The 22,678-nt window shown below is 33.9% G+C and overlaps 2 protein-coding genes across 55 annotated transcripts in view; one reads left to right on the top strand and one right to left on the bottom strand.

The window, feature by feature from the left end:
* The window catches only part of fne (ELAV like RNA binding protein found in neurons), a 183,032-nt gene that overhangs the window by 42,822 nt on the left and 117,532 nt on the right, over positions 1 to 22,678 (bottom strand). For 19 of the 50 annotated variants that reach the window (XM_080148864.1, XM_080148900.1, XM_080148896.1 and 16 more), the window contains exon 1: positions 4,692 to 4,799. The exons of 26 other annotated variants lie outside the window; for them this stretch is intronic. The gene's annotated coding sequence lies outside the window, so the exon portion shown is untranslated. Of the gene's footprint in view, positions 1 to 4,691; positions 4,820 to 22,678 lie in introns of those variants that run through there. 5 more of the 50 variants (XM_080148905.1, XM_080148907.1, XM_080148914.1 and 2 more) reach the window with 2 other exon arrangements.
* Positions 10,092 to 22,678, top strand: part of Taf1 (TATA-box binding protein associated factor 1) — a 45,715-nt gene continuing 33,128 nt past the window's right edge. For 3 of the 5 annotated variants that reach the window (XM_080148857.1, XM_080148855.1, XM_080148856.1), the window contains exons 1-18: positions 10,093 to 10,243; positions 10,577 to 10,682; positions 11,115 to 11,174; positions 11,538 to 11,597; positions 13,775 to 13,915; positions 14,316 to 14,407; positions 14,581 to 14,640; positions 14,959 to 15,151; positions 15,350 to 15,442; positions 15,823 to 15,920; positions 16,769 to 16,854; positions 17,072 to 17,116; positions 17,365 to 17,498; positions 17,747 to 17,797; positions 18,027 to 18,088; positions 18,533 to 18,603; positions 18,854 to 18,932; positions 19,177 to 19,326. In XM_080148857.1, the coding sequence (XP_080004983.1) occupies positions 10,167 to 10,243; positions 10,577 to 10,682; positions 11,115 to 11,174; positions 11,538 to 11,597; positions 13,775 to 13,915; positions 14,316 to 14,407; positions 14,581 to 14,640; positions 14,959 to 15,151; positions 15,350 to 15,442; positions 15,823 to 15,920; positions 16,769 to 16,854; positions 17,072 to 17,116; positions 17,365 to 17,498; positions 17,747 to 17,797; positions 18,027 to 18,088; positions 18,533 to 18,603; positions 18,854 to 18,932; positions 19,177 to 19,326 (1,658 nt within the window). In that variant the 5' untranslated portion in view covers positions 10,093 to 10,166. Of the gene's footprint in view, positions 10,244 to 10,576; positions 10,683 to 11,114; positions 11,175 to 11,537; positions 11,598 to 13,774; positions 13,916 to 14,315; positions 14,408 to 14,580; positions 14,641 to 14,958; positions 15,152 to 15,349; positions 15,443 to 15,822; positions 15,921 to 16,768; positions 16,855 to 17,071; positions 17,117 to 17,364; positions 17,499 to 17,746; positions 17,798 to 18,026; positions 18,089 to 18,532; positions 18,604 to 18,853; positions 18,933 to 19,176; positions 19,327 to 22,678 lie in introns of all 5 variants that reach the window. The other 2 variants (XM_080148858.1, XM_080148859.1) reach the window with 2 other exon arrangements.

Below are 22,678 nucleotides of genomic sequence, written 5' to 3'. Positions count from 1 at the left end.
AAATACTAACAGCGCAGCTACTCCATAACAAAGGTAGATAATCAGTAAGTACTATTATGCCCAACATCTGTTCATTTATTTTATGTTTATTAATTTATTAAACACATTCTATTAATCCTCTTCTTTTGTATAGCAAATGCTTTTACTTGTTTTGATGTGTTACTTATAAAAGTTATTTTACTTGTTTAATTTAAACAAAATCTAGCTTAAAATGATTATAACATATCTGATAGTATATATATACAATAATTTATTTAAAATTTAAATAAATGGAGAAGTATACAAAATATATAGCACTCAAATACTTGAAAAGATGGTAGAATAGTTATTTCTCGCATCGTATTATAAACAGCTTTCGGCGGATATAATACGATTCGATACATTATTTTTCAGTGTGGCTGAGAACCGGATATCAATCGGTTTCAAAGCCATACTATTATTTTCTACCAATTTTTTTCTGTAGTGTTCTACTTTTTTTTACTCTAGTACAATACTAAAAACTCAATTATAAAATATATAATTATATGGATTTTGTAAGCCATTGAACCAACACTTACGTATTCTGGAAATATTGACGTAAAAGTTATTTGAACCAACTCCCACATAGTTTTTTTTTCAAACAGAGAGAAAACTTTTGGAGAGAATTTGGAAAACATATAATATAGTGATTTGCTTACACTAATAATATACTTTTATAAGTGTATGGAGAGATGCGCACAGATATTTGTTAGGGGGCTGTTTACTGCCTTCCCCGATTATACTGATTTCTCATAAAATCATTCCAGTAAAGATGCAAAGTTGTAGTACTTTTCCATAATCTTAAATAATATCCTATTATATAAAGTATTTTTTGGCTGAAGCTTAAGATCTCAATACTAAACCGATTGAGTTTTCTATTTTAGGTATGCTTTACAAAGGTCCTGTCATGGTTTTAGTATATTTTATTTGTAGATTTAAGTCTTGGAATGGTTTATTGATATGTTTTAAAACCACTCCGCCCCTTAAATAGAGAGCTTCTAGATGCCAGGGGCGTAGCAGCTAGTAACAATTTAAAGAACAAGAAAAGCTTCTTATTCTTCATAAACAGGATTTTAAAGATAGAGCAAACTTTATTATGGGTTGATTAACATTTTTAAGATTATTGTCAACTCGTGCATCCTTAAGAATGACTTAAAATACAAGGTAAAAGTATCATCAAGATCAATTTTGTGCAAAATATGGAAGGCCCCTTAAAAGATGGAAAAGATAAATTTAAGCAATAAGGGACAAGAACATCTATGATTTTTTTGAGAGGAATAAAATGAGGGGTGTCAAAGGTTTGAAAAACAAATAGCTTCAAAGTTTAGAAGTAACACCCCTTTCACCCTCACACCTTGGACGACTATGGATATGTATTCAGAGTAAATTTATGAAAAGCTTTGCTTTTAAAAATGAGGTTAATGACACTGAGGCATCACAATAAGCTTAAAATATTAAATGTTAGTGGGTGGGTCGTACTTTTGTTTGTTAGTATTTAATAGAGCTTGAATTAACACTTTAGATACAAATAATCACAATTATAAAATCACACTTGAATAAAAACTTTTGCAGTGATGAAATGATAAATAATAAAATCTTTTTTCTGCTCTTAGTAATAGTAGGATGCCCTTTGTGTAATACTGAGTTTAAAAAGTTAGCTAAATTAAATAATTGTAATGGTCAATTTTAAATGATGTGCAAAAGGCGTTTGATAGTTTACAAACTTCTCAATCCCGAATTAAACCATACTAACTATAAAATATACAATACAGTACCAAATATGGTTAAATCATCATATTACATTTAAGTTATCACTGAAAACAAAGACTTTTGGGTAACATACATGATTTTAAATATATTTTCTTAAAACTGACATAATTTATAAATAATAATAGACTATGTTGAGATAAACTGTTTGATTGATAATATCTTTACTAGACTATAGTTTTGAAATGATAAAGAAGACAAAGTACCAGGCCAAGGGGGCCTTCAGGTATTCAGCACTGAGGTCAACTTTAAACTGGGTAGAAGTATAAATGCAAGAATGGTATTGAACCGGGACTAAGGTGCTTAAAAGTAGAGAAAGAATGGGGGAGGCGGGTGAGGAAGATGCATTGTTTAATGATTGTATGGGGGGCCGGTTGAGGACTGAGGGTTGTTGTTAGGGACCTCATCTTATAATGCTGTAACACTAATACACCCTTATCTTAACTATGCACTCCTGTGCTAACAATCTATCGCCACCATATTCCACCCTGCACCTTGCTAAACCTTCACCTACCCTTCCTCTCCCACCTTGGTATAAACCTCTCTTGACACAAGTGTGCTCAACTAACTTGACTGAGAGTGCCTTGAGAACAGCAATGCACTGCACCCACAATGAGCCCTGTTAAGCCGGTCCCCTCTTCTATCTATCTATCTATCTGCTCTTCTAACTAGTTTTAGCCGCTGTGCAGTACACTGGGTTGTCAGCTATTCTGCATGGAAACAACAAATTCTACATTGGAAGCTAAATTCAAAGGGGTGGTGCAGGAAAGGTAAATGTTTGTTAGGGGAAGGTTATGCAAGGTTGAGTAAAGTTAGGAATGGGAGAGGGTTGGAAATTGCTTGAGAGGTTGCAATTAAGTTGAATGCATTTCAGTAGATGTATATAAATATATATTATGTATATCTGTATAGTACTGTGCATGCAATCTTTAGCAAACCCTGAGCTGCCAACCTTGCAAATCCCTTCCCATCCTGCGCCCAGGACTATCCATAAACAACCAGACAAAATGGTAAAATAATTCTTAAGATTTTGAATTTATCATAAGAGAGTTTTTATGGTGTAAAAGTGTACCTAACAAAAGTATAGGTCAAATAAAATATGACAAGTTGAAAACTTATCAAAATAAAAAAAAGGATTAATTTATATTTTGGTAAATTTGTATGAACACTTAACTAGCTATGTAACAACTGCACCCAAAAGACCGGTCCTCTCCAAGTGGGACTATCTTCCCACCATTTATACACCCATGTCATGTAAACCTTCTCTCATTTTGCACCCGTACAAGCTCCCTTTATTCCCCATTTCTACCTTGAAATTCCCTTAGTTACTATATATTCCTCACTCAATTTATGTCCCCAAAGTTCTATTGGTTCCTGGTTTTAAATTTGCAAAGCTGCAGCTCCCATCCCATCCTGGTCTTCAGTGGATGCCATTCCTGCCAGAATTGTTTCTAAGGTTTTATACTGGAGTTTCTTAGAATGTAAAAAATGGCTGATTATTGACGAATATTTTGTTTAAGGAGACATTTAGGAATTAAGAAAAAGTATCTACAAAAGGCTGTAATATTTCCACAGACGTTCACGGGGGGGGGGGGGGCGGGGGGTACCAACCATAAAAGTTGAAACCCCTTCAAAATTTTTTAAAAATACAATAGATTACTTTGAAACTCCCCATTTTACCCATTAAAATAAAAGCTTGTACGTCCTTTAAGTATAGTCCAATTGAAAATATAGAAAAGTATTTATATTATTCCAATTGGTTTTAATTTTGTTATGGCATTAGCAATATATAACATATAAAATACTCATTTATATTATGTATACATATTTTTACTGCACATAATATATTGATATATAATGTATATTTACTTCATATATCAGTATAATTGTCCTAAACCACTGCATTGCATACTTTTGCACCAGCCAACAAACCTTCCAATTTTTTACCATCCCAAGGGAGATCCCCCCCCCCCCCCCCAACCTTATGGGGAAAAGCTTTACTCTCTCTATCTGCCCATGGTGATATTTTATCATCTACCGGCACTAAACCACCAAAAATGGTGTAAGGTTTTGAGCTTTGGATGTATGATGAAAAATGGATGGATGGATAAATCTTGAACAGTCGCCCACCCATCTTCCCCCCTTTCCCATTCCCCTGTATTGCGCCCCCGCATGGCTGCACAGTACATCGGGTGGTTATGGTTGGGTGCTGAAAGAAAAGGGGAACATACAAAGGGGAGGTGGAGTGGTGTTGGAAGGGGGTGGGGTGTCAATGAACTAACCATATCAGCTGATTACATATTTACAGGGGTGGAATAAGAAAATGAATGGGGGGGGGGGGGATTTAGCTGGACCAAAAAGGGAAAATTAAATACACTGAGATTTTAGGTAAAATAAATGAAATGCGGTTGACGGTAAAAGAGCCCGGCAACTGTACTTTAAATTGTTGTTGCCTTCCCTTACAAGCTGTTGTCAACAACATTTCTCCACCCTCTACAACCCCTAACTGCTGTGGTTCAAAATAACACCCCCTAACTAACCTTCTGAGTGAAATGATTTTTGATGCTGTTTAAAATTGGCCTTTAAAGCCTTCAGTACTTAGATTCAAAGAATATGTCTATTTTAACTTACTAAGAGCATATAACAGAGAAATGTACATTAATACATATTATACATATCTATACACTTAATATATACACATTCATATTATCATATGCACAAGATAAGGATAACATATTTTTATCAATATTCACAGAAAAAAAATAATTATACATATATACACATAAAGATCACAAAATACACTTAGAAACACTGTACGTAATAATCCAGTTTTAACAAAACAAATCCTATTAGTAAAGAAGTTGTTGTAATTAGTTTAAAGAGGATAAAATTGTATAAATTATTACCTAAGAAGAATAACTATACTGTGAACATGTTGTAGTGTAAGTGAAAGAAAGAAAGAAAGGGAGTCATTCAGCCTCCGTAAGAGCCCTTCTACACGGAGCCACACACACACACACACACACACACACACACACACACACACACACACACACACACACACACACCCACACACACTCAACTCACACATATCACCACTCCCTTAGTACAGGGTTTCATTTTTTTCTTCAAAATTTATAGAGTAATAAATATCAACTATACTTAGATTATTAGATCTAATATTTGAAAAAAATATATTATTTTCAATAAATAGTAAGTTAAGTAATTATTTTTAAAATGAAACCCTGCGAGGTTTCTTTGCCGGCTTTCTATTGATCCTCTCGGAAGGCCCGGCGGGGACACAAAGGGAGAGTGGGGAGCCCTACAGGGATCCTTGTAATGGTAATGGCAAGGGGAACTTAAAGTGGAAGTGGGGCAGGCAAAGGGGAATTTAAAGGGGGATGGGGTATCAGGATCGAATACGTCACTTATATTCATTGATTCTTTTATTCCCCAATCTTATATTATATTTCTCCATTTGCTCTTTCCCTTTTCTATACACAATTATTTAGATAGATAGATAGATGGACATAGAGTATCATTCCTTTCCTATTTCATATCTTCTCTACCTCATTATTTTATGACATATTTATACTTTTTTTCTCTCTATATTATCTCTTTTGATGATATAAAAACTATGAAAGCTGTCAAAGAAAGTTTCTTTGACTTTATGAAAAATATGTCTAAAAACCTTTTAGATCTTCGAGATGGTTTGTAAGGAATCCTAATATATAAAGTAGAAAGCGTTTTTGTCTGTCCCGAAGGATCTCGCTAACCGCTGAACCAATATTGTTCTCCTTTACAGTGAAGCTTCTTATAGGTCCTGGGAAGGTTTTAAACTATTTTTGGGGAGGGTGTCTTCACCCCCATCCTCCCAAAAAAATATTTTTTTACTCTTTTGAAACTCAAATTTAAAATGGGATAAGGTCGACTTTTCCCCCCTCCTACCTTAAGTGCCCGTAGAGGCTTCTAGGGGCGTAGCCGCTAGTATATTTTTAAAGTGTTATTTCTATAATACAAAAATAGCATGCAATGAAAAAAATCTTTATATAGTACAACTATTTTATATAAAAATTGCGTTCAATTTATGGTTTATCAAAATCAATTAGGTGCTTTGCCTAAGAATTATTACTAAACAGGCCCTGATCCCCTCCTATTTAATTTTGAAAAAAAAAGTTTTAACCTTTTGGGGTTAGGGTTATAGCCTCACAGGGTTCTTTTCCTACGGGGTATTATCCCTTTGGAGTTCATTTGTGGTTCAGATTTTAAAACAGGGAAAATTTTGCTGGATATAGTATCCAATAATTTGTAGTTTAGTATTTACACCCCTTCTTTTCTCTGTATTCTATTCATAGAGTCACTATATATGATAAACAGAATAATATATGTCTGTATGTAGTTTCTTTGCTCTTACACACACACCTACACATACATACACCCTCACACACACACACACACATACACATACACACACATACACAAACACACACAAATAAATACATACTCATGTGACCTGCTCTTTAAAAGGAACATCTTACCATGAAAGTAGAGTAGCTGCTCTATACTTGCTATGTTCACCCGTATCCCGTCTTCTAGAATTATATATTATACAATGTACTCGCAGTTTCGTCCCTAGCCTCTAGGCTCTTATATAGAATAGTTTATTCATAATTCATAATAGGTAAGAATTTTTTTTCTTTTTTGGGTTTTCCCCCCCATCCCCCTTATTTGTTTTTGTTTTTAAAATAATTCGTGGTTGGGGGAAGCGATTTTTTATCACACCCCCAAAGAAAATAGCTTAAAACCTACTCAGGTTCAATTCAATGGAGAGGTACTGAGCTTCAGACAGACAGACATTATGCTACTTTGTATTATAGATGACAGACAACGTCCATAAAGCAAAATTCAACAGATCAGAAAAGATTAAAACATATTTTTTTTTTGGGGGGGGGGGAGAATGGGGGGTTGAGGGGGGGGGGAATGTAGATTTTTAATAGAAAAACTACTTTTTAAAAGCGAAGCTTTTCTATAATTAGGGTTGGTCCTTCCGTCCGTATGTCCGTCAGTCTAAGATGGATAGCTTTTTCTCGTTAATTTAGGCATGTTGGAATTGTCCTATCGATTTCAAACTTTGTATGGTGATTCCTGTAGTAGTTAGGTACGATTAAGAAAGCGTAGCAACACTATAATCATTATTAAAATGTCCGTACGTCCATATTAAACAACAAATTTTCATGTGATCTAATTATCCGATTGATCTGATTTTTGGTATACTGATTTCTGGGACAACAAAATACAATATTATAAGAGAAACAACTCTATTATCAAGTCCTAAATGAAAGTATTTCCAAAAATGTCCAAAAAACATTATCCTGTATCAAGAAGTTTTTCAACAAATTTACTTAGAATTTTGCTTTGACTCTTGAAAATTATATTCTGATTATTCAGTTCTGACACTGTACAGGTGTTAATGCCCGTTTGTCCTACCGTTTCAACGATTCGCTTTTATGGATGTTACTTTATAATTGCAAAATTTAATATGATTAGTTTCATGTTTTACCGTTAACCCAGCCAGAAAGTAGCGTCACTATCGCGCTACTATAGCGCACGATATCGTGTAGCAATCGAGCACGAGTTCTTACGATATCGCTAAATAGTCGTCCAATGCACATCGACGATATGTTACGATAAATGGTCGAAAAGGTACTTAGAGCTGCGCGATACACCTACGAACTAGTAAGCGTTATCGTAAGGATCGTAAGCGATATCGTGCCAAAATCGTGAATAAAAAGTACATTTAAAAAATATTTAACATCGTGTAGTTTAATGTAAGGAAAAGGGTCCATAATACAATCAATTTCATAATAATCAAAATTTGTACATTTCATACAGAGAGAGAGATAGAGAAAGGGTCACAATCTCTATGTGAATATTGTGTACTCAATATTTGTAAGGGGTGATATTACATCTGTTACCATTACAATCAGAATAGAGAGGAAGTTGTGTCATACTCAATATTGGTTATTTTAAGTACCATTAAGACATTTTTGTACTTTTATTGTTGTTTAAAATAAAAATGCTTTCAACAATTTATTTTTTTTTAATAATAGATCATTAACACATTATGATATTATGTCATACCAGTTTTGAATTTATTTTGGTTGATAACAAAAAAATTCAAATTGTCTACATAAAGTAATGGGAATACCTAGCGGCAATTTTATAAACTATATTTATCACAAAATGATCTTGATTATAAGTTGGTTGTGTGTCTGTTTGTAAGTGTGTGTTGACACACATAAAATGCTATTGTTTACGATTTCTTAGGCAAATCGTGGTTGCCGCGATTTTTACTACAAAATCGAATTAATCCCTAGCGATTTTTTTCGATTTTTGCTATAAAATCGTAAATAAGATTTTCGCGATAAAATACTACATATCGGATGCGAGTTTCCTTACGACGTTTCTAGCTGGGAAATAATTAAAAAAATTATAGCTGGTTATTAAATTATAGCATGTCATTGTCAATGTTGTATCATTGTAAACTTAATTTTAATACTGTTGTTCTGATTTTTATCAGTCAAATTTTTTTTTATAATTCTAAATAAAAATGAAAAAAAGTTAAAAAATATAAATTTGAATTTTCACATTCTCCCTGAACCCAATTCAAGTTGGTTGTATACATTCTCTTATGTGTCATGTCCCCCCCCCCCCCCCCCTCCCCACTACATATTAAGTATAATTTAAGACAAATCAAATACATAAGCAGAAAATGGAAAACTATGATCTGTGATAATCTATGATATTGCAAGAAAAATATGTCCTGAAAAGCATATGCTATTCGGTTCAAATTTGGTAAGATCATAAGCTTCAGACAGAAGAACAGAAATTTTTCTAATTTGTATTATACTAGCGGTTATGCTCCTAGAATCTATTCGAAGGGGCAGAGAGATCAATATAAACCACCCTGCATGTGTCAACAGATTTCAAAATAATATAATTTTTGGGCAGGTAAAAAAAAAACAACAAATAAAAGTGGCATTTTAATTTTTCTCGTTGGTTTGGAAAAATCCAATTTTTAAAAATCTAGTTTAAAAAAATCAATAAAATGAGAGGTTGGGTGAATTTAAAGTTTATCAAATTCTAAATATATCATCTACAGAGCTGAATTAAAACCTCTTCGGTCTTCATAAATAATAATATTATATCAATTCATTTCTAAGATAGACTATAGGTATAAAGTTTTAAAGTTTTATTATTCAATTAATAAGAAAACAAAATAAAATCAGAAAAGGTTCTTAATCCTTATTCCAGAATTCCATTTCAAAAAGCGGAAATTTTTATGTATATTTTTTTCCTTCTAATATTTGCTTTCTTACAGCCTAACAAGTTAATATATGACACAATAAACAATATTTAAAGATATAAAAAAAAAAAAAAATATTACTATAATCTGTACTAATATTCTTTGTTAACTACAATTATGGATAAAATAACTATTAACAAATTAGGGATTATTTGTGCAAAGAGTTTTTGTCATTTCCCGGGTACAAATGCCGCAAACTTTATTTTGCATTTGTTAATTATTGTCTATAATGGTGCAATTTTAATTTGTAAATTTGTAAATATAATTCTAAGCAATATATTGGGAAATATGTATGTTTTAGGTAATTTAAGTAGGATAAAATGATTGAATATGACAATTTAAGTGTTTATTTACTTAGTATTTTAACGTAATTAATATTATTAGAAAAATATAATTGAAAAAATAGTTAAGTTCTAAGAAAAAAAACTGAATTTTAAAAATAAATGTTTGATTTTGATGTAAATATAGCTAAGCATTTACATAGTATGGATAAATTGATCATGTAATTAACGATTTAGAACGTTTTTTTTTATATATTATGAAATAGTATTTTTATTATATGTAGGTAATCTCTATTTAATTTGAATCAGGTAAAAGTGCACTGTATATATGCTTAATTTAGCATCTAATTAAATTGTAATAAGTATTATTATATACTTTGATTAATTTGTGTTAAGTGCTACCTTTTACTATATATATTTTATGACACAACTTTTGTATATAATTACAGCAGAATTCTCACGTTAAAGTCACAGTGTGTTGTGTCTTTGTTTGTAAACACAAAAATTTCCGATAGTAGGTATTTAGATAAAAAGTTGTAAAAACTTAATAAATTAAAACAGTTTTTACAAATTTCTTTTGATTTTTAATTTTAAAGATATATTTCTTGAGTAAAGGCTAAACAAAAATATTGATTTCAGAAAGTTGTCGGGGGTTTTAAATTTTTCTTTTTATTTAGATTACGCTTTTCTTCTATAATTTTCCATTCATTTTTATTTTTGAGCTAGAAGTGAAAATGTCGGACGATTCAGACGATGAGAATTCCGGCCCGGGAATTAATATGACCTCATTTTTATTTGGTAACGTTGATAAGTAAGTATTTGATTCTACTTCTATTCAGGGGGTTAAATTTTCCAACCTACCAATTGAATTTTTATCCAAATTCCTCTCACTTAAGATAGATTAAACTTATTAAAATTAATCTTGAGGGATGTTTTTGAAAGAAAAAGATGGGAAGAGGGAGTAGAGGACCAGGTTATAACTTTAAATATCAAAATCGTACAGAACTTAAAGCTAAACCACCTTTTTTCTTTTTGAATTGTTCACTATTTTTGGATTTTCTATGTATATATTTCTTTTTAACAATTAATCAATTTGTTTTTGATAGTATAACCTGACTATCACTTTATTTTATTTTCTGTATAGAAATGGAGAACTTGCCGACAGCGATACATTTGACGCAGACACAGTATCTAAATTACGGGGTCTTGGTGCAATGTTACAAGGATCTGAGCTTGCTGGCATAGTTCAGGTCATAAACAACAACTAGCATGCAAAAACATGCACGAACAAACATAAAAAAAAGTATTTTTCTCAATTGAAAGGAATCTATTTTGTATAAAATTGTTAAATTCTATTGTAATCCAATTTCGTACTACAGCGCTTATAAAAATAACTACTATGAGGATTTCTTTAGTATAAAAGAGTACTTCCAGTAAGTCTTCGAATCCGATTATTATCCGCTGTATCAGAACCGGTTCTGAGTTATATTAAAAACTCATGTATCGTATCGTTTTACAGACAATTTTCAACGAATGATAAAATAAAAAAAAACATAATATTATTATCAGTTTTATTGGCCCCACGGAGCTAATAAAAGTGGAATTAATGTTTTAATTTTTTTTATTTACAATTCGCGGCAAGCTGTCTATGATGCGATGTGACAATTAAATAACTATTAAAGGATGAAAAAGGAGATGGAGGCTCAGATAATGAAGAAATGGAAGATGCTGAAGTAGCCAAGGCACAATTCTTTCTGATTATTTAAAAGAAATATAACCTTAAAGTGAATATTATACGAATGTTAGGGGTTAAGTAAGTCCTAATAGTGAGTTTTAGATCAACGTATAAGTTCTGATTATATAGATTTAAAATCATATAAAAAAATCAAGGTGTAAAGGACATTTTAAAACATCACAGAAAGTCAAAACTTCATAGAATCATCCGTAAGTGTTGGTTATAGTTGGTAACATAGGTCGAACGACAATCATTTCTACATCTTACATGATAATACTTTTATTTCTGATCTCTTTTATGCTGCTGTGTCATTTATGGACTTTGTTTTTTGCTAATAAACACAACTATCAAAAGAATTTTTATGATAAAGGATCCGAATGCTGAAGATTATTCTAATTTTGATGAGGCTATCTCAGATAGCGAGGATGAGGTAAGTTATTTTTATTTAGGGAAAGAGAGGTCAATAGCATCTACATATCTAAATATTCCGCCAACTAAAAAATTCTTGGATCATGGAAAGAAAACAAAGTCATTCCTAATTAGGACAGAAGTCACTGGAAATTGATCTAAGGAAGGCTACTTATGTCCTTCATCTAACAAAATCTAACTTAAGGGAGGTGACTTATGTCCTTTGTCTGACAAATTCTTACATTAGGAAGGCTGCTTATGTCCTTCATCTTGCAAAAATTAGCTTTTCTATCCTTCACATTGCAAAACCTACAAAACATAGCTTTTCTGTCCTTCACATAGCAAATTCTTGCAAATCATAGCAAATTCTTGCAAAACATAGCAAATTCTAGCAACACATAGCAAATTCTTGCAAAACATAGCAAATTCTTGCAAAACATAGCAAATTCTTGCAAAACATAGCAAATTCTTGGAAAACTTAGCTTTTCTGTCCTTCACATAGCAAATTCTTGCAAAATATAGCAAATTCTTACAAAACATAGCAAATTCTATGTTTTGCAAGAATTAGCTATGTTTTGCAAGAATTTGTTATGTTTTGTAAGAATTTGTTATGTTTTGCAAGAATTTGCTATGTTTTGTAAGAATTTGCTATGTTTTGCAAGAATTAGCTATGTGAAGGACAGAAAAGCTAAGTTTTTCAAGAATTTGCTATGTTTTGCAAGAATTTGCTATGTTTTGTAAGAATTTGCTATGTTTTGTAAGAATTTGCTATAATTTGCAAGAATTTGCTATGTTTTGTAAGAATTTGCTATGTTTTGCAAGAATTAGCTAAGTTTTCCAAGAATTTGCTATGTTTTGCAAGAATTAGCTATGTTTTGTAAGAATTTGCTATGTTTTGCAAGAATTTGCTATGTGAAGGACAGAAAAGCTAAGTTTTCTAAGAATTTGCTATGTTTTGTAAGAATTTGCTATGTTTTGCAAGAATTTGCTATGTTTTGCAAGAATTTGCTATGTTTTGTAAGAATTTGCTATGTTTTGCAAGAATTTGCTATGTTTTGTAAGAATTTGCTATGTTTTGCAAGAATTTGCTATGTTTTGTAAGAATTTGCTATGTTTTGCAAGAATTTGCTATGTGAAGGACAGAAAAGCTAAGTTTTCCAAGAATTTGCTATGTTTTGCAAGAATTTGCTATGTTTTGCAAGAATTTGCTATGTTTTGCAAGAATTTGCTATGTTTTGTAAGAATTTGCTATGTTTTGCAAGAATTAGCTATGTGAAGGACAGAAAAGCTAAGTTTTCCAATATTTTGCTATGTGATGGACCAAAAACCAATTTTATGCAAGATTTTGCTATGTGAAGAATCAAAAAGCTAGGTTTTGTGAGGTGAAGGGAGGCTACTTATGTCCTCAATCTTGCAAAATCTTTGTTAAGGGAGGCATGTTATGCCCTTCATCTAACAAATTCTCACTTAAGGAAGGCTACTTATGTCCTTCCTAGGAAGGTGACTTCTGTCCTAATTTAGGAATGACTTTGTTTTCTTTCCATGATCCAAATTCTTTTTATTAAAAGGGGCTAAAATACAAAAAATACCTAACCTATATATTTCAACATTTGATATTTAAATCTTTGATTTGATAGGCTTGTACAAAATGGTTTGCGAGGAGCTGGCATGGAAATCGTCAAATCCTTTTTTTTCTCAAAATGTTGAGTACACCCCTTTTCTAAATAACCCTTATTTTAGTCATTATTTTGTTACCTAGCTCTAAAAATTTTAGGATCTTAAAATAATAAAAGCATGATTTACAAAAACAGGGTTGTTAAAAGCCTGGGTTTTTAAAATAAAAGTTTGACCTAACCCGGGTACCCACGAATCCCGGGTTTTGTGGTTTTTTTTAGGAAATGTTAGATAAAGGGCTTTGAAAAAAATATGTAATGATGAAAACTGACTGCAATTATGATCAAAACAGAAGAGAATTAATCTATTTTTAAATGTTTCTTTGTAGAAATCTGTTAATGTTTACCTACTTAATTTACTACTTAATAGATATAGAATAAAACCAAAAATAACCCGCGGGTTTTTTATAACCTACCCAAAACCCACAAAAAATTGGGCTTGGGTTTTTGGGTTGGGTTAAGGTTTAACAACCCTACACAAAAGAAGCTTCACTATTAATGATGTAGTCATCTTTTTTTTATTTAGGAAGAGAGCAAACCTATGGACACATCTGAGTTCAAAGATCCAAAACCCCAGGAACCAGACGATGCCAAGCTGATGCCCCCTCCCCCTGCTCCACCCAGCACTTCTGCCAGTCAAACAAGCAATACAGCTACAGAGAAAAAGGTTGGTCGGTCAATTCTAGTTTCTAAAGAGGAAACAGGGACCATTAGTGAAAGACAGGGTTTTGGCTAGGTACATTTACTATAAAAGCTCTACTGCCATTTAATATGTTTGCATTCCCATACATAGGTAGGTAGGTATTAAAAAAAAGTTGTTAAAAATTTGTGGGGGGGGGGAGAATTTTTCCAGCGGCGTTTTCTCATGGGAGGGTGTTGGTATCTCCCAAAAAAAGTCATAAAACTTTCACAGACTTATGAGAAGCTTAACTGCAATTGAAAACCATATCAGTCCAGCAGTCAGAGAGTTCCTTGGGTTTAAACACACAGACAAACATCCTATGACTAAATGTTCAGTAAATGTGTTTAGAAATGTTATTATTTTTTAATAATTCTTTTTTTCACAGCCGCCAAGACCACCACTGAACACGCCATTGGCAATGATGTTGCCAGAAAAATACAAAGATACAGACATCACAGATATTTTTCCCGCATTTAGGCAGGATAATAACTCAATCAAATCCTAATTAAAGATAATCAAAGTCTTATATTTAGAAAAGAACAGGCATGATTTAAAATATATTATTTTGCGATAGGTATAAAATTAAAATTCCAGGGTCGCTAGGGAAACCTTATGTATAAGTGTCTAGATTTGAGTTATTTTTCCTGCAGGGAAAATCAAGTCCTCAGATTTTCAGAACTCTTTCCTATCAAGGATTCTCATAAGCCCAGGTAATGTTAAAATAGTCCTGTGGTTCCAAACCTTTCAAGAGCATCCTACGTTAGCGTAGCAACTCTATAATCTTTATAAATAGGTATACATTAATTTGTAACATGATTTTTTACCTGTCAATTTTTATGAAAAAATTGTCTTACTAAACTGAATTTTGATTGGTGAATCCTAAGACGATTAGGAACAATGTCAATTATTCAATTCAAATAGCACCCCAATAAGCATCTCCTTTTCAACATCTGGGATTTTAAGCAATTTTATGCCTTGAATATTTGTTTGATAAAGTAATCAATTTAATAGGTACCTATTTTATTTAGAACTTGGAAAAGCTTGAAAAAGCGGCGACAAAAATTAGAAAAGGAGCAGAAAGAGCGTCTTAAAAAGGAGAAGAAAGAAAAGGAGAACGAAGAGGGTGGAGGTGAGGACACATCAAAGGAGAAGAAAAATGAAGATGAAACTCCTGTTGATCCGCTAGCTGAACATCAAGAGAGTCTTGATGCATTACCAAAGGTATAGTTAAGACTATTTTAGAATTTTAGATGTAATGATTTAACTAAAGGTAAACTTCAATAGTATTCCATGAAAGTTATTTTTGGGGATAAAAAGATCCTTCAAGATTTTGCAATATTCTTCAGAAGAAATTATTTTTGTATATCCGTAGTGCTGCAATTTGCTTTTGCCTATTCTGATATTATTGTTTGTATTAAGCATTATGGTTGGGGACCTCACTACGCACCTGACCCGGAAGATCCAAATCTGTACGAAGTGGACCAACAGGTTCTTTTCAGCCAACCAATGCAGGTTAGTGGAAGTATAGAGGTATACACCAGACAACTACATGTGTGATTCTTTAATGACCCATTATTTTGCAAACAAATTTTTAAACAGAAATTTGTGTAATTTTTCTGGAGACAATGCTATAAAATATTTGGGTTAATTGCGTATTTTGAATTTTCTATTTAATAATAGCCATTACATCCAATCTATAACTCTACTATTGCTTTGCCCCTAGCTTCTAGGGGATGGTTGTGGAGGTCAAAAAAATAACTTAAAACCGTCCCAAGATAGGTATATATTAAGCTTTACTGAAAAGTAAAACCCTTTAGTAATTTCGGAGATCTTAAGCTTCATACGAAAATACCTTAATACTTTATATAATTCAATTGGATATTTATTTTTAGTTGAGCAAGCCAAAAGTTGAAAGTCCCATGAAAGAAGAAGACCAGGCCAAGAAGGGACCCAAACAGACAGACTGGAGATGGGGTCCTGCTCAATACTGGTAGGTTATTATTATTATTATTGGGATAGAACCAGGATAAGAAGGGACCCAAACAGACAGACTGGAGATGGGGTCCTGCTCAGTACTAGTAGGTTATTATTATTATTATTGTGATAGAACCAGGCTAAGAAGTGACCCAAACAGACAGGCTGGAGATGGGGCCCTGCTAGTGCTCAATACTGGTAGGTTACTTATTATTATTATTGTGATAGAACCAGGCTAAGAAGGGACCCAAACAGATAGACTGGAGATGGGGTCCTGCTCAGTACTGGTAGGTTACTTATTATTATTATTGTGATAGAACCAGGCTAAGAAGGGACCCAAACAGACAGACTGGAGATGGGGTCCTGCTCAGTACTAGTAGGTTATTATTATTATTATTGTGATAGAACCAGGATAAAAAGGAACTTAAACAGACAGGCTGGAGATGGGGTCCTGCTCAATACTGGTAGGTTATTATTATTATTATTATTGTGATAGAACCAGGCTAAGAAGGAACCTAAAGAGACAGACTGGAGATGGGGTCCTGCTCAGTACTGGTAGGTTATTATTTCATTAAATTATAACTAACCTCACGTCACCCACCATGTAATTAGAAGCTTGATTTCTAGACTGTAACTTGAATTAGATCTCAATAAAATTCTCGAATATCCTAATAAATGTTTTTACCATCTGGATAATATAAGGATATCCTTATTTCTTTACCCCATCCTCTGACCATGGAGGAAGACCAATATCTGAGGACAATAGTAGCAACCAAAACTGATAACAAAAACTCCCCTGTCACAATATCCATGTATTTTTATCCATTGATAATAGGTAATTATTTTACTATTATTTTGATTCAGGTTTGATTTGGTGGAGGTACCTGCAGACGTGGATGATTATGATTATGGCCTCAAAACAACTGAAGAAACTAAGGATAATGACAAAGGTATTTTTATCTAAAGGGATATGATAAAAACAACATCCAATTGTGAAACAAAATTACCCCTTCTGTAGATGAAAAATATTGTGGATAAGTTCTGACACTGTGTTAGTTGTTTGTACTTACCAATTAGGCAATAGTAAAAGAACCCAAAGTTTTTAAGCCAATTATTATGATTTTAATTAAATACCTATTCAAAATTTAATCTAAAATCAATTTTTAGTTGAAGTAAAGACGAAAGATGAACCTAAACCGGGAACTTCATCAGGTATTCTTTTTTTTAGTTTTTTAAGGATAAAATAGGCACAGAGGCAGGCATTCAATTCTACACATCAATCAATTTATTAAACTGTATATTATATGAGACAAATCGATATATTATTATTTGGATGTTGCACCAGATTTTTATGTAAGTGAAACTTGCTGCTGGCCTAAATTAAAGCATATATATTAGAAAAAGGGTTGAAACTTAATTTTTTTGTATTATATTTGTAAATGTATAATGTAAATATTTAGATGATTACACGACAACAGACCAAGTGTCGTATAGAAATGCACCGTCTCGCATTTTTGTAGGATTACAGAAGCCAATTATGAAAGAAGAAAGAAAGATTGAATACCCGGATGATGCTTTTCATATGGTTACACAGGTAATAAAAGATTTAATTTTTATATTGACGCTACCCTTGAATTATAGATGTCCTCATATTTCAAACTTATAAAAAGCGAAGCTTTAAGATAGGTCCAAACGACCGTAACGAATAGCTCTGGTTGTCAATTTTTGTATGTTAGAATTGTCATATTGATTTCAAACTTGGGAAGAAGAAAGTATTTTTCTGGATCAATAGGTACTTGTTTTTTCTTAGATTGTTTTTTTCTTAAATTGTTTTTTTTAAAGGTAAATTGGGAAGAAGATATCATATGGAATGGAGAAGAAATAAAACACAAGGTACCCAACATTTTGATTTTCATTACTTTATAAATAAAATGACTTGTAGCTTCGCGAAACAAAAAAAAATGAAAACAAATCAGACTGTTCTGGTATATGGCTCAAATACATTTTAGAACCAATAGGTATATTCTCTGATATCGGTTAAGCGGTTAGCGAGATCTTAACCTTCAGAGAGACATAGTTCCACTTTGTATTATAGAAAAATTACATTTATTATGATATTAAGGTTTTGTCTAAGCTAAATTCCAAAGCAAATGCTGCAGGATGGGTGCCCAGCAGTATGAACAGGTACATTGGTTATTTAATATTTTATTTTTAATGCTATGAACAATAAGTCAATAACAAGGACGTCCAAGCTTTTTCTTTTGGTGAGGGGAGGGGGTGGGAGGTTGGAGTAAAAAAAATTGACAAATTTTCTACCCCCCAAAAATAATACCTGCCTATTTTTTTACCCGGGGGTTAAATTAACATGAGGGGGTATTGTAATATCTAGTAGATTTACTCTTAACATCTTAGGTAATGAATAAATAATCTATTAACAAACAGACAACCAACCCTTTGATTGCCCTAACTTTATAGTAATTTTTTATATAAAAAAATTATTTCTGTTCAAGTTAGCTCCCAATAGCGCTAATGAATTTAGAGTAATGCCACATTCTCTTTATTTTTCTTAACCATTACCTTGTGGTTAATTTTATTTACCATTTTTCATTAATCTTTTATTATTAATAGGACTGCCGTCAGCTTTAGTCAACAGAGGCCGGGAGTGAAACCCGAATTGCAGATTAAACTTGCAACTATGGGTTAGTATTTTTCTTCATTCTTATCAGGCCTTTTTCAACCATTACCCTGCTCTATTTTTTTTTCAATTATTTCACTACTCTATTTAGAATCAATTATAAAGAAAACGAGGGAAATATTATGCATTAAAAACTTAATAGATTATGTATGCGTTTCTTCATTCTTGTGTCAATCGGACTCTGCACATGATTCCAATAAATATATAAGAAAAATATTAATATGTACAAAATACATATTTGATATTTTGCTCAGGTAAAAAATTGCCGACAAAAGATGACGACACATGGTACAGTATTTTCCCTGTGGAAAACGAAGAATTGGTGTATGGAAGGTAACAACTACATTCTTATTGTAGCGTAGCTACTTTATAACTAAGGCATGCTCGGGCGTTTATTTTTTGTGCTAGCTATATTATAGCTAAAATGGAATGGTACACGGCGCTAGTGCTAAAAATATTTTTTCCAGGAAAAACTCACAGCTCAAATTCAGAAATATATTTCAAAAGTATCCAAAGTTTTGTGCCAACCTAAAAGAACGTGGTTTTAATACTTTGGGTACCAGTATAAGTTTTTTAGGTGGGAAGATGAGGTTATCTGGGACTCAGAAGCTATGCCCAAGAAGTTGAAGCCTAACATTGTTAGCCTGGACCCAAATGATGAAAATATTATCATAGCCATTCCAGATGATATTGATCCATCAACTCTTCCCAATGAGGAACCACAAAGGTAAACAAATTAATATAGAATACGTGGATATTGTGACAGGGGAATTTTTGTAGTTAATTTAGGTTGCTAATATAGTCCTCAGTAATATTGGTCAATCCATTCCTCAATGGTCAGGGAATGGGATGGGGTAAAGTCATATTCGGGCGAGGTGGGTATCGTTATAATAGCTAGCTGAACAAAACCTTTGTAAGATGAAAAATTTTTGAAGAAAAAAATAACATGGTCTCAAAATATTCCAAATTGCGTAGGTAATTCGGCGTGAAATGCAATAATAAATATTTTTTGGCGGCGGTGGACGGCGGGAGCGGCGGTACCGCCGCCGTTTTTTATTCAAATGTTTTTTAATGACCAACCTAAAAAGATTTTGTTTCAATATCTTTAAAGCACAGGAGAAGCACTGAATGTAAGATATATAGTTTGATAAACGAGAATTTGAAAAAAAATGACCAAGTCCCCTCTCAGGGTTGCTGGTAAGAGTAAAAATTAAAAAAAAAATAGCATGGTCTAAAATGATTCCAAATTGCCTAATTCGGCGAGAAATGCAATAAATTTTTTTTGTTGGCGGTGGCGGAAAACGGCGGTAAATGGCAGGAGCAGCGGTCACCAATAAGGGGGGGGGTTTTTAATGCAACCATCTCGTAATCAATGTATAAATGGCACTTAGAATTCGAATTTCGACCTCAAATTTTGCATGAGTAATCCTTGGTAGGTCTATTTTCCCTAAATCGAACAAAAAGTTGGAAAAGTAACGGCTGGCAGCTGGCGGCTCAGCCGTTTAGCCGTTTTTTGCCTAATTTCAGGGCAAATTCATCATTAATTACGTAGGAATCAACTTTTTAAAACATATTTTTGGTTTAATTCATGTTAAATGATAGCAATAACCATTTTTAAAATTTCTTGTACCAGCTGCTAAACGGCTAGAACCGGCTGAAAACGGCTGGGAGCTGCCAAGAGTATGAATAGTTGATAGGGCATGTGACATGTCTAGGGGTAGGTTTTTATGGTTGCTGAGCTCAAAAATACTACCAAAAATAGTGGAAGCTCAATCATATGGCAGCTGGGTAACGGCCGCTGCTGAGCTGGGAGCTGCCAAGAGTTGAATGTGTAGATAGGGCTTGTGACATGTCTAGGGGTAGGTTTTTATTGTTGCTGAGCTCAAAAATGCTACCAAAAATAGTGGCAGCCCATCAATATGGCAGCTGGGTAACAGCTGCAGCTCAGCTGGTAGCGGCCAAGAGTAGAATGGGTAGATAGGGCTTGTGACATGTTTAGGGGTAGGTTTTTATGGGTGCTGAGCTCAAAAATGCTATCAAAAATAGTGGCAGCTCATCCATATGGCAGCTGGGTAACGGCCGCTGCTCAGCTGGGAGCAGCCAAGAGTAGAATGAGTAGATAGGGCTTTTGACGTGTCTAGGGGTAGGTTTTTAGGGGTGCTGAGCTCATAAATACTATTAAAAATAGTTATGGCCCATCCACATGGCAGCTGGGTAAAAGCTACAGCTCAGCTGGGTGCGGCCAAGAGTAGAATGAGTACATAGCGCCTGTGAGGTGTCTAGGGATAGGTTTTATTGGGTGCTGAGCTCAAAAATACTACCAAAAATAGTGGCCGCCTATCAATATGGCAGCTGGGTAACAGCTGCAGCTCAGCTGGTAGCGGCCAAGAGTAGAATGGGTAGATAGGGCTTGTGACATGTCTAGGGGTAGGTTTTTATGGGTGCTGAGCTCAAAAATGCTATCAAAAATAGTGGCGGCCCATTCACATGGCAGCTGGGTAAAAGCTACAGCTCAGCTGGGAGCGGCCAAGAGTAGAATGAGTTCATAGGGCTTGTGACGTGTTTAGGGGTAGGTTTTCATGGGTGCTGAGCTCAAAAATACTACTAAAAAAAGTGGCCGCCCATCCATATTGCAGCTGGGTAACAGCTAAGCTTAGCAGTAAGCCGTTATTTAAGACTCATTGACTATTGGGACTATCGAAGGATAACCAAATATTGAATATTTCAGTATAAATACACTATTGTCATTTTATATTATTAATAACAACACCTTATCAATGTATTGATTTAGTTGTAAAACGGCTGAAATTGGCTAAGAACAGTTACCAACAGATAAAAGTAAACAAGTAAAGACATAGCTTGTGATGTGTCAAAGAGGTGTAAGTTTTTATAGGTGCCAAGCTCATTAATACTCCCAAAATTAGAAAAGCCCATCCAAATGGCAGCATGGTAAGGGCTGCTGCTCAGCTGTAGCTGTTACCCAGCTGCCATATAGACAGGCCCGAACTTTTATTGGTAGTATTTTAGAGCTCAACACCCATAAAAACCTACCCCTAGACACTTCACATGCTATGTACTTTTGGCTATTGTTTTTGGCTTTTCTCAGCCGTTTTTTGGTAGTTTTCAGCTCTTGAAACAGTGAAATCTAGTAATTAAAAAGAGTTATTAGTAATATATCCATGAAAAAAAGGTAAAATGTTATTAGGGAGAAGTTTAATTCCACTGAAATAATCAATTTTTTAAGCCTCAAAAAACAGCTAAGCTGTGGCCATTACCCAGCTGCCATATAGAAGGGACGGCACTAATTTTTGTGCTCAGCGTCCATTAAAACCTACCCCTAGACACATCAGAAGCCCTATCTACTCATCTACTTTTGGCCGCTCCCAGCTGAGCTGCAGCTGTGACCCAGCTGCCATATGGATGGGCGGCCACTATTTTTGGTAGTATTTTTGAGCTAAGCAACCATAAAAGCCTACCCCTAGACACGTCACAAGCCCCATCTACTCATTCTACTATTGGCCCCTCCTAGCTGAGCTGTAGCTGTTACCCAGCTGCCATGTGGATGGGCCGCCACTATTTTTGGTAGTATTTTTGAGCTCAGCACTCCGAAAACCTACCCCTAGACACGTCACAAGTCCTATCTACTTATTCTACTCTTGGCCGCTCCAAGGTGAGCTGCGGCCGTTACCCAGCTGCCATATGGATGAGCGGCTACTATTTTTGGTAGTAGTATTGAGCTTAGCACCCATAAAAACCTACCCCTTGACACGTCACAAGCCCTATCTACTCATTCTAATCTTGTCCGCTCCCAGCTGAGCTGCAGCTGTTACCCAGCTGCCATATGGATGGGCTGCCACTACTTTTGGTAGCATTTTTGAGTTTAGCACCCCTAAAAACCTACCCCTAGACATGTCACAAGCCCTATGTACTCATTCTACTCTTGGCCGCTCCAAGGTGAGCTGCAGCTGTTACCCAGCTGCCATATAGATGGGCGGCCACTATTTTTGGTAGTATTTTTGAGCTGAGCACCCCTAAAAACCTACCCCTAGACACGTCACAAGCCCTATCTACACATTCAA

This window comes from Acartia tonsa, chromosome 14 (genome assembly GCF_053477335.1).
Source record: "Acartia tonsa isolate MP-2025a chromosome 14, ASM5347733v1, whole genome shotgun sequence".
NCBI classification, from domain to species: domain Eukaryota; kingdom Metazoa; phylum Arthropoda; class Copepoda; order Calanoida; family Acartiidae; genus Acartia; species Acartia tonsa.
The sequence above is the reverse complement of the archived record's forward strand: the minus strand, read 5'-3'. Positions and strand labels throughout refer to the sequence as shown.